Genomic DNA, 24586 nt, shown 5'->3' on the forward strand with positions numbered 1-24586 from the left:
CCTGCGACGTCACTTTGTTTCTTCAGTACTGGTTTGAATCGCTGTTTTAAACTGTGAAAATTCGGCTCTCCCCTCGCTGCTTTAAATCGTGAGAATCCCGGCTCTCCTCTCGCTGCTTTAAACCGTGAGAATCCCAGCTCTCCTCTTGCCGTTTTAAACCGTGAGAATCCCGGCTCTCCTCTTGCCGTTTTAAACCGTGAGAATCCCGGCTCTCCTCTTGCTGTTTTAAACTGTGAGAATCCTGTCTCTCCACAGTAACTCTAAAATACCTCCTTTTGCTTTCATCTCCGGTTCCATTGTCCTCGCACCTCTTTGAAACTCAAATCCTCCGAAAATAGAAAATCTTTTATGCCTCTATCTTGTCTTTGCTTTTGGGTCAATAAAATATAATATCCCCACTACTAATTACCTATGGAACTCCTGCAAGATGCAAACATGTTCTTTATGACCTCTGAATCCCCATTGATATTCAAACAAACTCTCAACTTGCCTAAAAATGCAAATGTTGGATCTAACCTATTTACTTGTGCGTCAAACTTAACACTTTTATCCTTTTCATGTTTTAACCCCCCCACCCCAGACAACCTGACTGCTGTCAATCTCTTGCCCAGCTTAATTAAATCTCACACCTAACCTTCTTTACAGAATAACGCAATATTCCCCAAAAATATTTTTTAAAAACACCCATTCCCAAAGTAAGCAGTTCAATCCTGGGGATTTGTCAGATTTTAGTCCCTTGAGTTTCTCCTGCACTCTTTCTCTGATGCTATTACCTTGATTTTCTCACTCTTATTAGTCCCTAGGTTATGCTTGATTTTTGGTATGTAACATGCCTTTTACTGTGAAGGCTGACACATAATATTTGTTCAGTGCCTCGACCTAATTGGCTGTGGGTGGGAGGTGGTAGGGCACATTCAGCATGGAAGTCTTTGCTGAACACTTGTGAATGTGAATGGAATGCCATCTAACAACTTTGCAAATTTGTGACTGTCCTATCTGTAGCACTTATGACTTTATTGGTTTCTCATTAAATGTCGTACTTGGCTTAGGGTGCTCTGTGCATTCTGTTGTCTTTATGTGGAGATTGCTTGTATCTTTATGCTGTTCATTTTTCATTATAATTGTATTTTTTCTTTTTCCAGGTTCAGTGAAGATGTTTTTTTCCTATTCTTCCTTCTATTGCGCAGCTTCTGTTGAGTTTGCCAGTGTTGTGAATAAAATGGCAGTTCATGGCTGCACCCAAGACTGAGGATTGTTCTACAGACCCCAGATACAAAAACAGCCACAAGACTTCACTGAACTCTAGTTCAAAACCCTTCTATTCTGTTCAACCACTGGAGGGTAGGCCAGCTTATTCTGTTTCCCAGCATCCACTATGGGAATGGGATGGCTATAATGTGATTGTACCTGTAAGGAAACAAAATTCTTGCTCAGGAACGTCTCAGCATGTTGGTTGTCACCCGTATCCTTCTCTGCCTGGAGGTAATGGCAAATCAATAACGTCGAGTTCCCACACTGGTTGTCGTTCAAATGTTTTGATCAGTCCTTTTGAAAACACACCCATTCATAATCAAAATGGCCATGGCTATAGATCTTACCAGAGACTTGAGTCCCTGGGTTCACGGTTTAGTAGACTAGGAAGTAAAGCTACAACATCAAATTCAGAGTACATTAATGACTTTATCCCCTCTCTCCCCTCTAGAGCAATCTCTTGTGAAAACCTGATGAAACCCAACGGTGCCATTACCCCAGTTTCTCAGCACTGTGGTTCTCGTAGTGCAGGTTATGAACCTTTGCTCTTGGGCAGAAAAGGCCCGAGCCATGCAGGTAAACCGACCTCACTATATTGCAAGCCTTTGCTGAACACAAATGCGTTCATGAGATCCACCAGTGCCAAAGTGCCTATGCACCAGAAATGGGACAAGACTGTCAAGCCTGCAACTTTAAATGGAAACAATGAGTTTGGAGACTCAGAAAATGCAGCTAAATACAATGGCAGCAGTGCTAGGGCTATCTCTGGAAATGCTGTTAATGTTAGCACAGACCTTAAAATCGAGCGACCTTTTCATCAGAATGAACATTTCCATGGTAACTTGAAGAGTGCTATCAAGCTAACAAAGAACAATGTTGGCGATCCAGAACTAACGTTTACAGAAGCTACAAAAAAATTAGCGGAAGACCGCATTCTGAAGAATCATGTGTATGAGCGATGTGTAACATTTTCAAAAGAAACGGAAATTTTACCTTCCCAAGGCTTCCATTTTCAGAATGGTCCCTTTAGCAGTGCTGCAGGATTGCTGAAAAGAGCTGTGCCAAATCTCATTCAGGAGAAGAATAATTTCCAGGCAGTCTTAAAAGCTGAGCGGATTTGTACCAATGCATATTTGGAGCCTGCAGCTAAAGAGAACAGTGCAAGTAAAGAAAATGTCAACGCTCATACTAACAAAACTCCTATTGGCATTTTATCCACCAATGTGCGCATCCAGAATAATAGCCCAGTCAGTTTTATGGGACCCTCTCTCTTGTACCATGAGCCTGACCAAACCAAGAAACTGATCTCTGTTTCTGTCCCTAAAACAAATGTTGGCTCAGTCACGCTCCAGATAGCTGCCATGCAGCTCAAGTGTGCAGATAAGATTGAAAAAGCACTGGAAAAGCCCAAGAATGAGACCGGCTCTCAAGACTCGGAGTAAGTATTCTTTCAGTATTTCCCACCATGTATTTGTGTTGTCAGTATCCCATCAAATATGAAGTCAAGCTGTTGCAAAGAACGGATTAACGTATAAAAATGTGGTTGGGAGGTTGGGGAAGTGATGGTTTGGTGAACAGACTATCTGAAATGAGTTGCTGAACCTAATGTTTGTTGCTTAGTTCTCAAGCCACTAGCGATGCTGGCATACTTTGGAATGATTGCCTGTATTTCTGCTGGCTTTAATTATCGTGCACTTCTCCTTTAACTCAACTTTCTAACTTAAGTAAGCGTTACCATGTGTTTCTTGCATATCATACGTAGGCATTGCAGCACATTTTCAACTTAACTTTGCATTAAGCTCCAGTCCTTTTTGAAAGTGCCATTTGAGTTTGTATTTTCATCTTATCTAGCTGCTCATGATCTGTAAATTTTCAAAATGCTTGTTTATTTTGTGCCCACTTGGCTATAGTAACAACCTAGTGCTTCTCTCAAATTTAGTTGAACGTGTACTGGTTTGTTTTCTCCTGGAGAACTCTAGGAAACCTAGGTGTGTGGCCAAAGCCTGGAGTGCAGTACACTAACAAAGTTGATAAGTGACACTTCCATTCCCTTCCTTAACCTCTGTCTCAATTTTTGGTGATAGACTATTCACCAATATTCATTACAAGCCCACTGACTCCCACAGCTACCTCGACTACAACTCCTCACACCCTGCTTCCTGTAAGGACTCCATCCCATTCTCTCAGTTCCTTCGCCTCCGTCGCATCTGTTCCAATGATGCCACTTTCCAAAACAGTTCTTCTGTCATGTCTTCCTTCTTCCTTAACTGAGGTTTTCCGCCCACGGTGGTTGACAGGGCCCTCAACCATCTGGCCCATCTCCTGCGCATCCGACCTCACCTTCCTCTCCCTCCCAGAACCATGATAGGGTCCCCCTTGTCCTCACTTATCACCCCACCGGCCTCTGCATTCAAAGGATCATCCTCCACCATTTCCACCAACTCCAGCATGATGCCACAACCAACCACATCTTCCCTTCACCCCCGTCGGCATTACGTAGGGACTGTTCCCTCAGGTCTGTCCACAAGCACGACCTGACCTTCCTGTCGCTTGCCATTTCAACACACCACCCTGCTCTGATGCCCACATGTCCGTCCTTGGCCTGCTGCAATGTTCCAGTGAAGTCAACACAAACTGGAGGAACAGCACCTCATCTTCCGACTAGGCACTTTGCAGCCTTCCGGACTCAACATTGAGTTCAACAACTTCAGATCATGAACTCTCTCCTCCGTCCTCACCCCCTTTTATTTTTAATAATTAATATATTTTATATATATATTCTTTTCCCACCTATTTATTATTTAAAAAAAAATTTATTTCCATCCATTGTTTTATCTCCACCTTTTTAGCCTATTTCGATTTCGCCCCCCCCACCCCCATCCCACTAGGGCCATCTGTCACTTGCTCATCCTGCTTTCTACCCTTCATGTCACCATTAGCACATCCTTTAGCTAATATCACCACCGTCAACACCCCTTTGTCCTTTTGTTTATGACATCTTTGGCAATCTCTCCTTTGCTTCCACCTATCACTGGCCCTCTATCCAGCTCCACCTGTCTCACCCCTCCTTAAACAGCTTATATTTCACCACATTTTGATTCCTCTTTAGCTCTGAAGAGCCATACGGACTCGAAACGTTAACTCTGTCTTCCTCTCCACAGATGCTGTCAGACCTGCTGAGTTTTTCCAGCAATTTTTGTTTTTTTTTCAGATTTCCAGCATCCGCAGTATTTTGCTTTTATTTTTGATAAGTGAGAGGTTGGGTGCAGGGGAATGGGATGTGGGGGGATGGGAAGGGAAAGTAATCAAGGTGTAATGTGAACATTTCATCAGTTTTTATAAATATACTATGATAGATATTGGGTGGAGAGTTTTCTAGCATGTGCCCACTTGCAGATGAAAAACAATCAAAAGGAAACTGCCTCTGTACACTGTCATGTCAATTTATGAATATCTGAGGGTGAATATAAATAGTGAAATCAGTACAAACATCTTTTGCCAAAACTGCAAGAGCAAAAATGTAGCTGTTTATATTATTGAGCCTCTGGATGGCATTACTTTCTTGGAATCACCACCAGGCATCAGTTGTTCTCTACTGCAACATGCTTATTATAAACAACTAGTCTGCTTGAAGATACAATAGTGATAGAAATGTCCGCATTCTTCTTTCAACTGTTAACTGTTGGCATGCTCTACGTTAACTACTCTCTAATGTTCAAAGATGTTGGCTGTCGTTGCTTGCACTTTGGTTCCACAGATGCCGGCTGCCCTCTGGTTCCTTAACTGGCCTGCTGAGCACAGTGGACATCACAGATGTGCTTGATCCTTTCCTCACTCGCCATCCACGAATGTGCTTCCTGTAGTGATATAGAACAAGAAGCCTGACCAATTTACCCCACTCTAGCTTGGAGGTAACATATCCACTACTAACCCCCTGCTGAGATGAACTCGGCACATCAGGCTCCTGCTAGTGTGTGTCTGCTATGTGAAAGCAAGATCAAGCTTAGTTGTGATACACCAGCCTTCTTCCAAACCTCCCTGTATTAGTACATAGAGGAAAGGTGCACTGAGACTGTGCCTGTTGTTTTGTTCTGGCCATAGAAATTAATCTGACCTCTGAAGTGAAAAACTCTTTTTAAAATTAAACTTGTAATTTCTTCCCATGAGTATACACAAAGTGTTTGTTTCTCTACAAAACAAAGCAAAAGCTTGCAGATGTTGGAAATCTGAAGTAAAAACAGAGAATGCTAAATGGTCTGGCAGCAACCGTTTGTTTTTCTAGTTTAGGGTTCACAGCAACTGTGAGGCTCCCCAGGTCGCTCAGCGTGTTTAGTGAATAGCAGAGTTGTTCAGGCTGGCAGTTTGCTATTCAGTCCTCAATCTGTGCTGATCTCAGCTGGGCATTACCTCAGTATCCCAACTTAGAGAGGGGAGAAAATCAACCAAGATTACCACTCCCAGTCACAGTGCATCAAACTGATCACTTGAGTGTCTGCTGCAAGAGACTATGGTCCTGAACCTCGTGGAGTGACAAGCAGAGCCAGATTTCCACTCTGCTCCTAGTTTCTTACCTTCAAATCCAGCCACTCCTTTCTCACCCGAACTTCAAGCTTACAGTACTAGCTGCCATAAAGCAGGTAGGTTTAAAGGTCCAGCCACTTTGAGAAACCAGGGAGAAGATAAGTTCATAAGGTAAATTAGTAGGATTGGGGGGTGGGGGTGCTGGGGATCAGGTGGTTGGGGGGGCGTCCAGTGGGGGATCGGGATGGGGGGGGTATGATTGGGTGGGTGGATGCGGAGTCTTATCAGGATTTGGGGGGTGCTGGTGGTGGACGGGAGAGAGAGCGGGTGGCGTTGTGGTCAGTGCTATAGTTACCCAGGAGTTAGAAGTGCTTTTAATTTTACTAACTTTTCCTGGGTGACTATTCTGGTAAGACAGTCGGAATCATCTGAAGTTTGCGATTTATATCGTACTTTCAATGGTTACAATTGCGGGCCGTTGCCCAACAGATGTTTGAATCTCCCAGGCAGTTGCTGTGCCACCCTTACTGGGGACTTCCAGGGGAGTGGGGTGGTTCCCCAGTGCATATTTGGGGCTCCCGACCCCCATCAATTACAATGCCTTGAAGCTCAGAAGCTATGGGCCCAAAATCGGCCTTGACTACAATGCTTTCTCCTCTCCCTTCCCTGCAGTCAAACAGCCTGTCAAGAGAAATGGCTCATACTTGGGTAAAAGGATGGAAGGTATCCATCACAAGTTAATTTCTCAAAGGGAAGAGAAAAATAAAGTTTATAGAGACAATTTGAAGCTGTTGGATACCAAGTCAAGCGCTTAGAATTGTTCTAAAAATATACCTGAAAATCAACTGGCGAATGCCATATTGTACCAGCACGACAGATCTATTTCCCATAGCAAACTTTCTTCTGTTAATCTGGTTTGAATTGAAGCTGAGGACCCAATATGAAGGGAGCACACACTTAAAGCAGTATACACCTGCCCCTGAAGCATTTTGTTTGCATTGCCAAAGCAGACCCTTTGAGAGAAAATGAGCTGCCCTCTTGTACGCTCTTACCAAATTGTGAGTATGCACATTTACCCTGCATTTTTCTACATGAATTCCTTATCTCAGCTATGCTATTCAGGTGAGAACCAAATGCGATAAGATATTCTCCTCCTTTACTGTCCCTGCCGTATTAAAAAATATCAAACCGAAACAAGACTGCTATTTGTGCAATTGCTACTGGCCAACTACTGAGACCTACCTTGTTTGTTTTGGAAAATAGGTGGAGAAGATGTAGGTTTTAAAATAAATAGTTTTGGTATTTAAACTCAAACTGCAGTGCTCTGGTGCAGGCTATCTAAACCATGCTCTGTTCTTTAACAGGGCAGACACTGATGAGGAAGAGTTTGCAGATGAACTGGAGGACACCAGCAGCCAGGAGTGTGATGGTAAATTCAGTGCATCATGTCCTTCAGTAATGTATTTTTTTTATCTTTGGGTTCCTCCTCCATCCTGAAAGGACCATAGATCATAAAACATAGGAGCAGAAATTAGGCCATTCGGCCCATCGAGTCTGCTCCGCCATTCAATCATGGCGGATAAGTTTCTCAACCCCATTCTCCCGCCTTCTCCCCATAACCTTTGATCCCCCTACCAATCAAGAACCTATCTATCTCGGTCTTAAATACACTCAATGACCTGGCCTCCACAGCCTTCTGTGGCAATGAATTCCATAGATTCACCACTCTCTGGCTAAAGAAGTTTCTCCTCATCTCTATTCTAAAAGGTCTTCCCTTTACTCTGAGGCTGTGCCTTCGGGTCCTAGTCTCTCCTACTAATGGAAACATCTTCCCCACGTCCACTCTATCCAGGCCTTTCAGTATTCTGTAAGTTTTAATCAGATCCCCCCCTCATCCTTCTAAACTCCATCGAGTATAGACCCAGAGTCCTCAAACGTTCCTCATATGTTAAGCCTTTCATTCCTGGGATCGTTCTCGTGAACCTCCTCTGGACCCTCTCCAGGGCCAGCACATCCTTCCTGAGATACGGGGCCCAAAATTGCTCACAATATTATAAATGTGGTCTGACCAGAGCCTTATAAAGCATCAGCAGCACATCCCTGCTTTTATATTCTAGTCCTCTCGAAATAAATGCCAACATTGCATTTGCCTTCCTAACTACCGACTCAACCTGCAAGTTAGCCTTAAGAGAATCCTGGACTAGGACTCCCAACTCCCTTTGCACTCCAGATTTCTGAATTCTCTCCCCATTTAGAAAATAATCTGTGCCTCTATTCTTCCTACCAAAGTGCATGACCTCACACTTCCCCACGTTGTATTCCATCTGCCACTTCTTTGCCCATTCTCCTAACCTGCCCAAATCCTTCTGCAGCCTCCCTGCCTCCTCAATACTACCTGTCCCTCCACCTAACTTTGTATCATCTGCAAACTTAGACAGGATGCCCTCAGTTCCTTCGTCTACATCATTAATGTATAAAGTGAAAAGTTGTGGTCCCAATACTGACCCCTGCGGAACTCCACTAGTCACCGGCCGCCATCCTGAGAAGGACCCCCTTATCCCCACTCTCTGTCTCCTACCAGACAGTCAATCTTCTATCCATGCTAGTACCTTGCCTCTAACACCATGGGCTCTTATCTTACCGATGAGCCTCCTGTGTGGCACCTTGTCAAAGGCCTTCTGGAAGTCCAAGTAGGTAACATCCATTGGCTCTCCTTTGTCTAACCTACTCGTTACCTCCTCAAAGAATTCTAACAGATTTGTCAGGCATGACCTCCCCTTGATGAAACCATGCTGATTTTACCATGCACTTCCAAATATTCTGAAATCTCATTCTTAATAATGGACTCTAAAATCTTACCAACGACCTCAGGCTAATCGGCCTGTAATTTTCCGTCTTTTGCCTCACTCCCTTCTTAAACAGGGGGTTTACATTAGCGATTTTCCAGTCCTCTGGGACCCTCCCTGACTCCAGTGATTCCTGAAAGATCACCACTAACGCCTCCACTATCTCTTCAGCTATCTCCTTCAGAACTCTGGGGTGTAATCCGTCTGGTCCAGGTGATTTATCCACCTTCAGACCTTTCAGTTTTCCTAGCACCTTCTCCTTGGTAATGGCCACCATACTCACCTCTGCCCCCCAACTCTCTTGAACTTTGGGGATGTTACTCGTGTCTTCCACAGTGAAGACTGACGCAAAGTACCTATTCAGTTCCTCCGCCATTTCTTTGTTCCCCACTACTACTTCGCCAACGTCATTTTCCAGCGGCCCAATGTCCACTCTTGCCTCTCTCTTACCCTTTATATATCTAAAAAAAACTCTTGCAATCTTCTTTTATATTACTGGCTAGTTTACCCTCATATTTAATCTCCCTCTTTAGTTGTCCTCTGTTGGTCTTTGTAGGCTTCCCAATCCCCTGGTTTCCCACTGCTCTTCGCCACATTGTATGCTTTCTCTTTAGCTTTTATTCTGTCCCTGACTTCCCTTGTCAGCCATGGTTGCCTCATCCTCCCTTTAGTATGCTTCTTCTTCATCGGGATGAATTTTTGCTGTGTCTCCCAAATTACTCCCAGAAACTCCTGCCATTGCTGTTCCACTGTCTTTCCTGCTAGGCTCATCTCCCTGTCAATTCTGGCCACCTCCTCCCTCATGCCTCTGTAGTTGCCTTTATTCAACTGTAATACCGTTACATCTGATTCCAGCTTTTTCCTCTCAAATTGCAGGGTAAATTCTATCATATTATGGTCACTTCCTCCTAAGGATTTCTTCACCTTAAGCTGCCTCATTACACATCACTAAATCTAGAGTTGCCTGTTCCCTCGTGGGCTCCTCCACAAGCTGCTCCAAAAAGCCATCTCGTAGACATTCCACAAATTCCTTTTCTTGGGATCCACTACCAACCTGATTTTCCCAGTCTACCTGCATATTGAAATCCCCCATGATCACTGTAACCTTGCCTTTCTTACACGCCTTTTCTATCTCCTGGTGTATCTTGTGCCCCACATCCTGACTACTGTTCGGAGGCCTGTACATAACTCCCATTATGGTTTTTTTACCTTTGCGGTTCCTCAACTCTACCCACACAGATTCTACATCATCTGACCCTACGTCATTTCTTGCTATCGATTTAATTTCATTTCTTACTAACAAAGCAACTGACCCCCTCTGCCAACCTGCCTATCTTTTCGATAGGATGTATATCCTTGGATATTTAGCTCCCAGTCCTGACCCCCTTGCAGCCATGTCTCCGTGATGCCCACCACGTCATACCTGCCAATTTCAATCTGCGCCACAAGCTCATTTACCTTATTTCGTATACAGCACTGCATGATACTTCTCTGTAGACATTGGCACACGTTTGAACATTTTGACATAAAATGCCTTATGAAAAGTGCTAATGATGGAAAAGCTGGGTGCAAGCTTATAAGCAGTTTTTGTGATTTTGTTTTAAATCTTGTCTCTTGTTTCAGCTTTAGTCTCATTTTATTGAAAAGAAACGTTTAGTCCCTCTTTTAGTGTCAGCTTTTGTTCCCAGATTTTAATCTTAGTCATGGGAAAACACAAGCCAAAATTTGTTTATTGCTTTCCGCAATTTCATTCTAGACTCATAGCTTTTTTGGAGAAAAAAATCTTTAAGTTACTGTATTTCACTTCGCAAAGCTCAGGAGGCCTTAGGAAAGGGTGAGAAATAATAAACTGGGGCTCAAATGACAATTCAGATGTTCATATGTTCCATTTTCTCATGGGTCTCAACTTATACACTAGCCACTAGTGTTATTTCTAGAAATGTTTTTTTTTCTTTCTACCTCTAAACTTTAAAACTAAACATTTTATGAAGCTTAAAATCAAAATTATTTAGTTGACATACTTTAGTCAATGACGCTTTAATGGTCTGAATACAGGAACATAAATAGGAGCAGGAGTTGGCTATTTGGCCCTTCAAGCCTACTATGCTATTCAAAAGACATGGCTGTCATGTAAATATAATAATTTTCATAATGTTATTGGGATTTATTGTAAAGTAGGAATAGTGGGATCTGGTTAGTTTGTGTGTGGGACTTAATTGAATTAAAGACAGCTGGTCTGAAGGCTTTGATGTATCAGAAGAGAAACTAGGTTTGAAATGCTAAATAAGTAAACGTGATAAATAAGTAAACATCTTGGAATAAAAATACAAATTACAAAACAGTTGTGGCAGTTGTTTCAAGTTTCCCTCTGGGATTTGAGCAACTTGGTATTTACCATCCGCTGTGCCATAACATGGCTGACCTTCTATCTCAACTCTGCCTTCTCACACAATGCCCATAGCCCTTAATTCCCAAAATATCTATCAACCACTATCTTACTAATGACTTGGCATCCACAGCTGGCTGGGCAGAGAATTCCAAAGCTTCACAACCCTCTGTTGTGAAGGAATTTCTCCATATCTCCATCCTAAATGGCTAACTCCTAGTTCTGGGCTCCCCAGGCAGGGAAACATCCTACTGAAAGAACAGTCTTTCTTACTGATATCTCCCTTTTGCTTTATTTAGGGTAATGTGTGATTCAGTTCAATATATTTTTTCCCTTTTAAGAATTGCGCCCTCTGAGATGCGACTGAGGGCTATGCTCATAACTGTTAGCGTTGATTTTACAACATTTAAGAAGCTATATAAATACTAGTTGTTGGTTCTTTTCAGAAGATTCAGAGTGTTCCACCATCTCAGATTCCTTTTCTACTGAATCAGCAAATGGTTTATCTAAGGTGACCTTTAATGAACTACCTGAATCTGCTGATGCCAAGTAAGTTTGCCAAAACTTGTTATCCCATTTGACTGAAGACCTTACTGAGATGTTTGCTCTATTTTCCTTGTCTTCTCTTCTTAGTCTTCTCTCATGAATTTAGTTTATTCTCTCCCCCTCTTTCCACATCCTGTACTTTAAGAAGTGTTACTGTTTTTAAATATACTAATCTCAATGAGCAAAAACAGTTTATCATTTATGTTCAAGATGCATATAGGTATAATGTCAGATGTAGGAAGAAGCTTTTCTTTTAACATGGGACATAGTTGATAAGATTTTTTATTAGGGTCAGAAACATTTCTTAAATTGCAGTTGGAGACTTGTGCAGTTGATTAGATGTTGGTTACTTTTGGGATTAAAATCCTGATTATAAAGAAGAATGAGTTTTTCACTGAAATAGGTGTACTACAGCCTACATGTGCACAGTCTTACCTACATCTTTTTTGGTTTCCATGTCCTTTCAAATGATGATTCCCTAATGATTTACCATATGATCTTTAGAGCAAAAAATCTTCCCCATCTCCAGTTTTTAGAAATGAATGTTCTCCTATTCATTCCACAATCCAAAAGTTACTGACAATGTAAATCTCTACTTACCTCCTCCTTGCAGTTAGCATTTTCATTTTAAAGGTGTTTTTAAAATTCATTCTTGCCTGGTTAAGTATGTTACAGTAAAGAGGAAAGTTATGATCTGTCTTCTCCTCCCATCTGAGTTGTGTGAGCTAGCTTACAGCTACTCCACCTCTAAGTGTTTTAAGTTCTGTATTTTCCATGTTAATGTTTTGAAAAATCTTTGCATTTCTTTTAATTCTCTAAGTCAGCATTATTTCTTATGATGGTATTTAGAATTTATCATCGTATCCTGATAGACAACTAATTATTCTCTGTCCTCCTTCTGTTTCTTAGGAATGTTTTTGCTTCTTGCTACCCGCAAGGACCTGAATGTAAAATTCAAATTGTCAAGCCAGCATTGATAAAAAGCCTGTTTCATGATATGCCTCTGACGATTTACTTTGGGACTTCAAATGAGAAAAGTAAGGAAGAAAGCCTAAATTTACTTGTATTTTTAATTGTTTTAGTAAATATTATATAAATTGATTATGCTGTGGCAATGTTGAAAAACAAAAATAAAATTTGCATCTTTTTTCCTGTTACTGTTTGAGTCTCATACTTTATCTTTTGTTTTCCCAATAAGTCTCCTTCCTCTATCTTTCTGCATGACCTTTCCTTCCTCTTTTTGCCACTGAGACCTGGAACCACACTTTGGGGCACAGAAGTAATCGCTGCCTCGTGAATTCATCCTGAAGCTGCTCTGTAAGGGTTTTGTTTTTAATTTCATTTTGATTCATGACATTTTTTTTACCCACCCCTAGTTGTTTTTGACTAGGTGGTGGTGGTCTGCTCTGTTGCAGCTCCTGTGGTAGAGGTGTCCCACAGTGCTATTTCTTTTGTGGGGGGTGGTGGGGAGGTGCAGGAAGGAGTTGTGTGGCACTTGGGTCAGACCAGGTAAGGACATCAAGTTTCATCCAATAAAATCATGTTAGTAACGGCCTTCGCAGCAATTCATGGTCACATTTAATGCATTTTTTTCAAATTTCTGCATTATTTCAAAATTCATATTCTTCTAGATTTCTGGTCTGGAACATAACCATTACACAACCACCACAAACAATCCAGGCCTGGGAAGAAACAGAAAATTTGAAGGCTGGCCCTGGCACTCAACTTTTAACCTTTCCAATTTTTAATAATAGGCACACATCGATTCAACTAATTTTATTATAGTGTGAAAGAAGTAGACTCCATATTTGAGGACCGAGAAGGAGAGAAACCGTGTTTTTTGGGCAAAAGAGAGGGACGGCTTCCTAGTTTGAGGGTGGTGAAGAGAACTTACCAAAGGCGTGAATAGATTTGGGAGGGGACATGGGTGGTGGCCAGGGGAGAAGAAAAAAGAGATGGCAAGACACAGACAGGAACGGCTTCGCAGGAAAGGATGGAATTTGCTTGGTTTTGGTTTCCAGAATGAAATCGGCTGATAAATATAATTCATTGTCCTGCAGTTAGGTGTGCACACAATTAAGTGTTTGAAATATACATCTAAAATAACTAGACTGAAAAAGTATTGCCCTACTAACGAATGCTACCAGCTGATTTTTAGCAGATAGAAGTCGATTGATACTCAAGAATTATGACATGACTGCAACTATTACGCTGTGTGATCCTAGATAGCAAGTATGAGTTGGCTGTTTGAGCTTAATGTTATCGCCAAACCCAGCAGCTGTCATCGATGCACTCATTTTTTCCTCCCCCAGTCTCCTTTTTCTAAAGCAACTGCCTCATGCTAGGATATGCAGTTGTCTGCTACTACTTCTCGGTAACTGTCCTTGATGCTAGAGTCAGCATGTCGTTCAATCATGGAGTGTACATCACAGCCACCCATCTGACATCCCAACATGCACTTTCCAGTGGGATGACTAGATAGGAACAGGAATCCCTGAGGTCAGTTGCATCTTCCAGGTATTAGCATTTGATCATGGAGAGTTGTGTACGAATTTGCATGATCGAACAGCATTGATGGGCTGTTCTTTTTTCTGGTTTGTATATTTGATTCCATACAAATCCAAGCAGTATATGTACCAATTATGTCACCACACAACTGCCCAGCTTGTGGGCCCTGTAAAAAAAGAATTTTTTTACTTGGCAACAATAAAGTTTAAAGAATTCAGTGCTAAGCAATGGAGGAGGAGGACTGTAAATGCATGCAGTAAATATACGAGAGCAGGAACTCTTAATATTCAGTTTGTAGCAGTGACTGGGTGAGCGTTAAAGCCATGTCTTTTTCTGCCAGCCTACTCCCTTCCACTCCCTCTCCTGAGGGAGCCTGTCTCATTTGTAGTAAATGTCATGTGGTAACTCGTAGGTGGCCATTCTTTAGATGTTGGCTTGGTCAATGATTTTCAACAGGCTGTTTGACTGAGGCAATGGCCACGCACTGTGCTGTCCTCCCTCAAGGGGAGTAGATATTTTGACACTCTCCACAAAAGCACTGTGAATGCTGGGCCACTTGAAATATAAATGGCTGATTTTGTTAGGCAAATTAATGTGAAAAAATGAAAGTTATTATGATTGGAAGAAATCATCTTGGGAAGTAGAGGTCAAGATAAATGGTCAGCAGCTGGAATAGGTATCACAATTTAAGTACCCTGGAAGCATCTTGTCAGAAGATGATTATTGCCATAAAGAAATCAGAGCTAGAGTAGCAATGGCAAAGAATGCATTCTCCAATCATAAAGAATTGCTCAGCATTGGAATAAGTAGGGACCTTAAATAAAGACTGTGTATTAGGAATATGGGAGCAGGAGTCAACCATTTAGCCCCTTGAGCCTGCTCCGTCATTCAACTAGATCATGGCTGACCTTTTACCTCAAATCTATCCCCATATCTCTTGATGTCAATGGTATCTAGAAATCTAACGCACTCTGCTTTGAATATACTCAATGATTGAACTTCCACAGCCCTCGGGTACAAAATTACAAATATTCACCACTCTCTGACTGAAGAAATTCCCCTTGTTTCAGCCCCATTAATTTCTCCAGCACTGCTACTTTGCTAATACTAATTTCTTTCAAGTTCTCAATCTCACTAGTCCCTTGGTACCCCAATATTTCAGGGTGTTTTTTTTTGTATCTTTCTTTGAAGACAGACACAAAGTATTTGTTTAGTTTCTCTACTATTTCCTTATTACCCATTATGAATTCTCCATTCTCTGCCTGTAACGGACCCACATTTGTCTTTACTAACCTTTTCCTTTTTACATACCTATAGAAGCTTTTACAGTCCGTTTTTATGCTCGTTGCAAGTTTACTTTCATATCCTGTTTTCCCGCTCTCTTCATTTTAATTTTAAAATGCTCCCAATCCTCAGGTTTACTACTTTTTTGGCAGCTTTATATGCCTCTTCCTTTGAACTAATAGGATCTTTCTTTCTCTTGTTAGTCATGGTTGGATCGCTTTTCTTGCTGGCTGTTTGTGTCTTAAAGGAATGAAAATTTGTTGCAACCCATGTATTAATTCTTTAACTGCTAGCCATTGCTTGTCTACCGACCTACCTTTTAATGCAGTTCCTCAATCTACCTCCGGCAGCTTGCCCCTCATACCTTCGTAGTTTCCTTTGTTTAGATTAAAGACCCTGGTTTCGAATTGAACTACACTTTTAAACTTCATGTAATATTCTCTCTCATTATGGTCACTCTTCCATAAAGGCTCCTTTATAGCGAGATTATTTATTAACCCTTTTTCATTGCATAATGCTAGATCTAAAATAGCCTGTTCTCTGGTTGGTTCCTCAACATACTGTTCTAGAAAACTATCATAAGTATATTCCAGGAGTTTGTCGTCCTCAGCATTAGCATTAATTAGATTTACTCAGCCTGTATGTAGACTCAAGTCCCCCATGATTATTGTTGTTACCCTTGTTACTTGCACCTAATTTCCTGATTTATACCATGCCCTACGCTACCATACTATTTGGTAACCTGTAAACAACCCCTGCCAAAGTTTACTGCCCCTTGCCCCTTGTTAGTTACACCCAAACTGATTCTACATCTTGACCTTTCGATCTAAGATCCTCTCTCACTAATATACTGATCCCATCCTTTATTAACAGTGCAACGCCACCTCCTTTTCCGTTTTTCCTTCCTGTCGAATACCCTTGAACTTTCAGTTCCTAACCTTGGTCACCCTGCAGCTACGTCTGTGTAATGGCAGTTAGGTCATATCTGTTTACTTCTACTTGTGCCGACAATTTATCTACTTTGTTGCGGATGCTGCGTGCATTCAGATAGAATGTATTTAATTCTGTCTTATTATTTTTCACAATCTCTAGCCTTAATTGCTGGTGCACTCTGTCTCTTCCTGCCATACTCTGATAGCCATGTTTCCCTTATTGCTATCCTGCTTTCTTGCCTTCTTTCTCTTTAGCTTATCACATCTCTCCTCACCCCCACTATCTAGTTTAAAGCCCTCTCTACTGTCCTGGTTATTCAACTTGCCAGAATGCTGAACTGCAGATTTGGAGTGTTTTGTCGAATGGGGCTGAAACATGGACATGCAAAGATTAGAAAGTTGTGAAATGTGGTTCTGGAGAAGGAAGGAGCGGGTCAGTTGGAGAGAACGCCAGAACAATGAAGAAGTTCTCAGGGCGGTGGAGGAGGAAAGATCATTGATTAATATCATCAGGAAATGGCAAGATGGCTGGATTGACTATATTATAAGGAATGAAGGAGGTGATTAAAGGAAGATTAGAGGGATGTAGAACCAAGAGGGAGAAAGAGAATGATTATGTTAGACAACTTGAAATTGACAATGGAAGGCTTCTACAAACAACTGAAGAGGCAAGTGCAAGACTGTGAAAACATAGAGAAATTAACATGGAATCCCCCCTTGGGCAGATAATGACTAAACTGAATGATTTTAAGGAAACAGAACAAGGACAGTAAATGGGGCTGAGGAACAGATAAGCCATGATCTAATTGAGTGGTTGGACAGACTCAAGGAGCTGAATGGACTCCTACTCTGCTTTCCAGCAATCCTTGTTAGGAGTGCAGGCAATCAGGAGTGGAACCCTCCTTAACCAAGTGATACTGAAGCCATGTGTACATAACACTTACTCAGCACAAAATGGGGATCAAACTTCAGATCTTTGCTGATCTGTATAGCACAGCTATACATTGTCTTAAACAGCCAGGTTTTCTTTGCCACTGGAAGTCTTAAGTTTATGGCCTGTAAAATGATCCATTGTTATAGCATTACATCTTTTAGAACAGAATCAGTGTAAACTCTTGTTTGTTTTACTGAATGACCGACTTTTAATACTCCACAGTTGAACTGTTACCATGGGACCAACGAAGACAGATGAAATGGAAAATGTCCAATGTGACGCCAATAGTTGTGAAGAATGTCATTGCCAGATCCCATTTCAAAATCACTAAAAGTAAGTCATTAATCTTGAATTTGTTAGCATTGACAAATTAATCTAAACCCATTGATTACACTTATTTTAACTTTGATAATTGCATATGTTCAGTGCCACTGGTTTGAGGATTTCATGGAAAAAAAACTAAGAAGAATCTTGGATTGTGATATCCCAAGGTAATAGTTAAAATTCCAAGAACAGCAGGCAGTTAATAGTACCAAATCTAATAAACATGGAATTTGGTTTAATCAGTAATTAAGCCATTGACATTTTAGGGAAATGCACTGCATTTTCATGGTAAGAAACCACTCAGTGGGATGTAATCCCATGTGGTAAAAATACAATTTGACCTACTCAGTCACCATAAACCAATGACCTAGCAATTCTAAACGGAATTGAAGAACCTGAATGTACAATTGAGCATTAACTGACCTTGAACTTCTGAAGGCTTAGTGGTTAATGCCCAACAGTGTTGCTGCACTGTACAGACTAGGAATGTCCCAGTTAGCTGATCATAACTGAGATAACGGTTGCTCTTGCCGCTCTGAACTAGAAAGGGGATAACTTGGTATACAGTGCCTCCGACCAAGCAGAATAGTGTGGTCATAGAATGCAAATTGTACCAGACTTGCCTGTGATGCTCCACTGCCGTTACCAGCACTCACTGTGTACATATAGACATACGAATTAAGAGCAGAAGTAGGCCATTTGGCCCCTCGAGCCTGTTCCGCCATTCGATAAAATCATGGCTGATCTGATTGTGGCCCCAACTCCACATTCCAGTCTACCCCCAATAACCTTTGACTCCCTTGTTAGTCAAGAATCTGTCTACCTCTGCCTTAAAAATACTCAGTGACCCTGCCTCCATCACTCTCTGGGGAAGAGATAGTTCCAAAGACTCCTGACCCTCTGAGAGGAAAAATATCTCTTCATTTCAGTATTAAATGGGTGACCCCTTATTTTTAAACTGTCCCCTAGTTGTAGTTTCTCCCACAAGGGGAAACATCCTTTCAGCATCCACCTTGTCAAGTCCATGCAGGATCTTTTATATGTTTCAATAAGATTGTCTCTCAATTCTTCTAAACTCCAATGAACACAGGCCCAGTTGTCTAATCTTTCCTCATAAGATAACCACCTCCATCCCAGGTATCAATAGAGTGAATCTTCTCTAAACTGCTTTTAATGCATTTATATCTTAAATAAAGAGACCAGAGCTGTACACAGTGCTCCAGATGTGTTCTTATCAATGCCCTGTACAACTATAACAAAACATCCCTACTTTTATATTCCGTTCCCCTTGAAATAAATGTCAGCCTTCCATTTGCTTCCTCTTCACTTGCTGTACCTGCATACTAACTTTTTGAGATTCATGTACCATGATAACTAGATCCCTCTGTACCTCAGAGTCCTGCAAGCTCTCTCCATTGAAAAAATATGCTGCTTTTCTATTCTTCCTGCCAAAGTGAACAAGTTCACATCTTCCTATATTATCCTCCATTTGCCAAATTTTTGCCCACTTATTTAACCTACCTATATCCCTTTGCAGACTCCCTATATCCGCTTCACAACTTACCTACCTACCTTTGTATCGTCAGAAAATTTAGCAGCCATACATTTGGTTCCTTCATCCAAGTCATTGATATAAATTGTAAATAGTTGAGGCCCCTGCACTGATGCCTGTGGCACCTCCACTCATCACATCTTGCTAACCTGAAAATGACCAATATATCACTGCTGTCTGTTTCCTGTCAGCTAACCAATCCTCTGCCCATGCTAATATGTTATCCCCTACACTGTGACCTCTCATTTTATGTTGTAAGCTTTGATGTAGCATCTTGTCAAATGCCTTCTGGAAACCTAAGTACAGCACATCCACAAGTTCCCCTCAATCCTTGTTACTTGCTGCTTCCTCAAATAACTTCAATAAATTAGTCAAACATGATTTCCCTTTCATAAAGCTACGTTGACTCTGCCTGATTGCATTGAGATTTTCAAAGTGCACCATTATAACCCCCTTAATAGATTCTAGTATTTTCCCTATGACAGGTGTTAAGCTAACTGCCCTGTAGTTTACTGTAGGTTCAAACATGACAAATGGCCACTGGGATGAGATGCTAGATAGCAGTCTGTCCCTACATAAGAAATCAGAGGAGAGAGATACTTGGCTTAAAAGTGGAAAATTCACGTGTTATACATTTCAGAATGTTATGATTGGCTGGGGTGCTGGGGGCATCACATGAAATCACCGCTATTCAAGACCCTCCGGGAATATCAGAAGGTAAGCAGTTGGAATTTCAAAAGCTTTACCGTATCCTCCCTCCCTTCCTTCTGTGTGCTTTTTCCATATTTGTTGAAATATTTGACATGAGCGAAACCATGATGAAAATCTATTTGTTATTGCAATTATCCTTCCTACTTCGAGCTCCTAAAACAAGACAAAAGCGGATGTATGTGCCGTCAGACTTGTGAGCCAAACTCGACTTTTGTTCCTTTGCCTTGTATGCATATTTTACTTGTAATTTATGAATTTTTCCCCCACTGTCCATGCCTGCTATACTCCTGCCCTAAAATGGAGTCTCTTGAGCCAAAGACTGAGTGGCCTGGTTCAGTTTTAGCATCAACTTGCCTTTGTATATCATCTTTCATATGATAAAATGTGTGCTGTTCGCCCATGACTCTAGCCCTGCACAGATCTGAGAACTCTGTGCTCCTCCAACTCTGATGTTGGGTGTACTAGTGCTAACTAACAGTACATAGAGAGTCACAATAAATGGATTGTTTTCAGGTGAGCAAACTGTAGCTAACGGGGAGCCACAGGGATCAGTGTTGGGACCTGAACAATTTGCAGTCTATATTAATGACTTGGATGTTGGAATTTGCTCTTGATACAAAGATAGGTGGGAAAGCAAGTTGTGAGGAGGACACAGTCTGCAAAGAGATATAGGTAGGTTAAATGAGTGGGCAAAAATTTGGTAGATGGAGTATAATGTGGGAAAATGTGAAGTTATCCATTTTTGGTAGGAAGAATATGAAAGCAAAGTATTACTTAAATGGAAAGAGATCACAAAACACTGGTACAGAGGATTCCCGGTGTCTTTGTACATAAATCGCAAAGCATTAGCATGCAAGTACACCAAGTAATTAGGAAGACAAATGGAATGTTGGCCTTTATTGCAAGGGTGATGGAGTATAAAACTAAGGAAGCCTAAGGGGGGGGATATACGTGCATTGGAAGCAGTTCAAACAAGGTTCATTAAGCTGATTCCTGGGATGAAGGGTTTGTCTTATGAGGAAAGTTTATGCAAGTTGTTCCTAGACTCATTGGTGTTTAGAAGAATGAGAGATGATCTTATTGAAACATATAAGATTCTGAGGGTCTTGACAGGGTAGATACTGAACAGGATGTTTCCCTTTGTGGGGGAAACCTAGAACTAGGGGGCACAGTTTCAAAAGATGAGGAATTTCTTCTGAGGATCATTAGTCTTTGGAATTCTCTCCCCCAGAGAGCTTTGGAGGCTTGGCTATTGAATATGTTCAATACCAAGATAGATTTTTGAGCTACAGGGGAGTCGAGGAAAGTGGAGTTGATGTTATGATCAGATCAACCATGATCTTATTGAATGGTGTGAGCAGATTCGAGAGGCCAAATGGCCTACTCCTGTTTCTTAAGACCTTGTGGCCTCTTGAGCATCCACTACTCCCTTTGAACCCACCCTTACCGGCGATGCTTTTAGCTGTCTGGGCCTGTAGCTCTGAAATTATCTCCCTACACCCCTATCGCTCTTCACCTCTCCCTTCTTACAACCCTCCTTAAAACTTGCCTCTTTGACCAAGTTTTTAGTCATCCCTCTTAACACCTTCTCTTGGCTCAATGCTAGTTTTATTATTCTATTATGCCTCTGGAGTGTTTCTGGACAATTATGTGCATTATAGGTGCTATGCAAGTGCAACTTGTTCATTTTGCAACTGAAAAATCTCACTTTCTTTGTAATTTTAACCTGAAATTTTACATATTGCATTGTGGAATTGGTTTTTATTTTGTATTACTCCGCTCAAATCTGGTAAACATCATAAAATGATGGTGCATTCTTGGGAGGGGGGGAGAGAAAATAAACCATCTATATTTTCCTTCCTAGCTGAATCATTTTCCGGGATCATTTCAAATTGGGCGCAAGGACCGTTTGTGGCGTAACTTATTAAGAATGCAGGTGCGATTTGGGAAAAGGGAGTTCAACTTTTTCCCGCAGTCCTACATTCTCCCTCATGACATCAAACTGCTGAAGAATGCGTGGGGGGATAGCTCCAACAGGCAGAAATGGATCATCAAACCGGTAAGTTAAAGCTTAGTTAAGATAATTGGAAAAGGGACCAGTGGGGAGACTTTTTTATTTTCTTATGCAGCAAGTTGTTATAATCTGAAATGCACTGCCTGAAAGCTTGATTGAAACAGATTCAGTATTAGCTTTTAAAAAGGAATTGGGTATATAATCGAAAAGGGATAACATTATGGCTGCGGGGAAGCCGTGGGGAGGTGAAACCAGTTGGATAGCCGTTGCAAAGATCTGGCAGAGAGATGATGGGCTGAAGAGCCTCCTCTGTGGTGTGGTTCGGGTAGTTTAATTGGTGAAATTTAACTTAAGTTTTCCAATTTCTAATTACACTAAAGATGATAAAAAGAAAGTCTTGTGCTTATACTGTGCCTTTCATGACCTTGATGTCCAAGTTATATAGTTTTTGAAGATTGTTCTTTCATGGTGTGAGAGCATTTCTGGTAAAGCCAACATTTATTGCCCATCCCTAATTGCTCTTGAGAAGCTGCTGGTGGTGAGCTGCCCCCTTGAAATGCTGCAGTCCATCTGGTTTAGGTATACCCGCAGTTCTGTCAGGAAGGAGTTTCTGGTTTTAGTCCCTACAACAGGAAGGAACGGCGATATAGTTCCAAGTCAAGACTCTGTGTGACTAGGAGGAGAACTTGAGGGTGTTGGTGTTCCCATGCATCTGCTGCTCTCATCCTCCAAGGTGGTAGAGCTCACAGGTTTGGAAGGTGCTTTTGAATGAGCCTTGATGAATTGCTGCAATGTATCTTATAGATGGTACATACTGCTGCCACTGTGCACCAGTGGTGGAGGGAGTGAATACTGAAGGAGGTGGATGGCTTGCTAATCAAGCAGGCTGCCTTAGTGTTAGCACTGTTGTAATGTAGGAGATGTGGCAGCTAATTTATGTGCACCAAGTTCCCACAAACAACAACGTACAATAAGTAGATAATCTGTTTTAGTGGTATTGTTTGAAAGATTAGTGTTGGTCTGGATGCTAAGGAAAATTCACCCCTGCCCCTCTTGGGATCTTTTACATTCAACTTGAGATGGCAAACAGTGCCTTGGTTTAATATCTCATCTGAAAGACAGCACCTCCAATAGTGCAGCGCACACTCAGTACTGCACTGGACTGTCAGCCTGGATTTTGTGCACAAGTCTCTGAAGTGAAACTTACCTCCCAAGTCAAGTTTGTGGGGCTGAGAGCACTGCCATGGCTGACAGGGGACTGATAGTTAAACTTGACCTGTGAATTTTCAAACTCTTGAAGCATAGTCTGAGGGCTGATAGGTTGTGCATCAAGGCCTTTTGTTGGACAGCAGTCTTCATAACTGCCAGAGACCAGCAAAAGATTTGCAGTCAAATATGTTGCAACAGTACTACTTTAAATGGAGGATTTCAAGTTATTCTTTCACCAAAGACTGTGAATCAAAACTTCACTCTGGAAAAAGCTACATAAGGCCATCCCAGGCCATTCCATCCTTCTGATGCCAACCCCCCTCTCCCATTCCTCACGTGCCCCCCTCCCATGCTATCCCCATCCATACCATCCCTATGCCATTCCATTTTTCCCATGCCACCCCATCCCACCACATTCCCACATTGACCTTGATGTTTCTCTCCCCACCACCCCCAAATCAGCAGTTCCTCAGCTGACATTTTGAAAATTTACATAATTAAAATTCAATAGGATCAAAACTAAACTCGGCAGCGTTGATTCACAGAATGGAACAGGATCTTGGCTTCACTCCTTTATGCAGCAGTGGGCAGGGGCTACCTTCCTTGGTCAGTTCTGCTGCAACCCTGACTGCTGACCAGTCTGGGTGGTGTTGCTGAGGTGATTCATGGTCACATTCAATCATACTCATCTCCCAGTTACTATACCTTCTCACCAGCCGAGGGAGGTGAGAAGAAAGTATGAATCCGTGCTGATGTCCGCCCCAGCTTTAAAAAAACAACCAACCTTCATAACTGTCGGAGAGAATCCACACTGCTCCATACACACACCCCATCGTTGCATGGGGACAGTGCTGCACCAACTGTTGGGAGCCGCACATGCTTCATGTGCTCCAGACACCAGTGTACCAGCCGCCAAACCAACCCACTGACCAATCATAACAGTGTGGGCAGACAAAAACTGCATTATTATTATAATTTGTCACAAATAGAAGTTATTAAAATCATTCCTTAGCTTGTTCCCTTCCCTCTCTTTAGATCTACCTCTGCCAGAATAAAGGTCAGTTCTCGAGGGCAGTTAGGGATCAGCAACAAATTCTGGCCGTGTCAGTGACACACACATCCCATGAAATAATTTTTTTAAAAGTCATTTTTTGTCTTGCACTGGTGGAGAGGAGCTGTAGGCAATACTGAATGTAGCTGTGTTGCAGATCCCTTGCTTCTGCAGCATAGCACAGTGCAGTCTACCACCAGTTCAACTTAGTTATTGGTTAAAGCCTGTTTCAAATGAACCTTTTTGGAAACTGCATTAAATGAAGGGACCAGGAAAAGGTAAAATTGGTACAGTATATTACAGCCATGAGTACATTTACCAGATAAGTTGGGATGAAGTGAGTCCTACCCCTTCCCCTATAGTACCTAACTGACCAGTTTTCTGTCACCCTCCTCCAGCTGTTTATCACCTTGCGTATAAATATGTATCTATGAGGAGCAATAGGGGATCAGAACAGAGCCTTGGGGGTACCCCAGTCAATAGTGTAGTTTCAGGTTTGGCAGTGCAATTATGGCTT

The 24586-nt window shown here is 41.8% G+C and overlaps 1 protein-coding gene across 4 annotated transcripts in view; it reads left to right on the forward strand.

The window, feature by feature from the left end:
* Positions 1-24586, forward strand: part of ttll4 (tubulin tyrosine ligase-like family, member 4) — a 77695-nt gene that overhangs the window by 14626 nt on the left and 38483 nt on the right. For 2 of the 4 annotated variants that reach the window (XM_078552651.1, XM_078552652.1), the window contains exons 2-8: positions 1143-2689; positions 7137-7201; positions 11451-11553; positions 12460-12587; positions 17431-17541; positions 19725-19801; positions 21660-21854. In XM_078552651.1, coding sequence (XP_078408777.1) covers positions 1230-2689; positions 7137-7201; positions 11451-11553; positions 12460-12587; positions 17431-17541; positions 19725-19801; positions 21660-21854 — 2139 coding nt within the window. In that variant the 5' untranslated portion in view covers positions 1143-1229. Of the gene's footprint in view, positions 1-1142; positions 2690-7136; positions 7202-11450; positions 11554-12459; positions 12588-17430; positions 17542-19724; positions 19802-21659; positions 21855-24586 lie in introns of those variants that run through there. The other 2 variants (XM_078552654.1, XM_078552653.1) reach the window with 2 other exon arrangements.

Source organism: Cetorhinus maximus, chromosome 11 (assembly GCF_964194155.1).
Source record: "Cetorhinus maximus chromosome 11, sCetMax3.hap1.1, whole genome shotgun sequence".
NCBI lineage: Eukaryota > Metazoa > Chordata > Chondrichthyes > Lamniformes > Cetorhinidae > Cetorhinus > Cetorhinus maximus.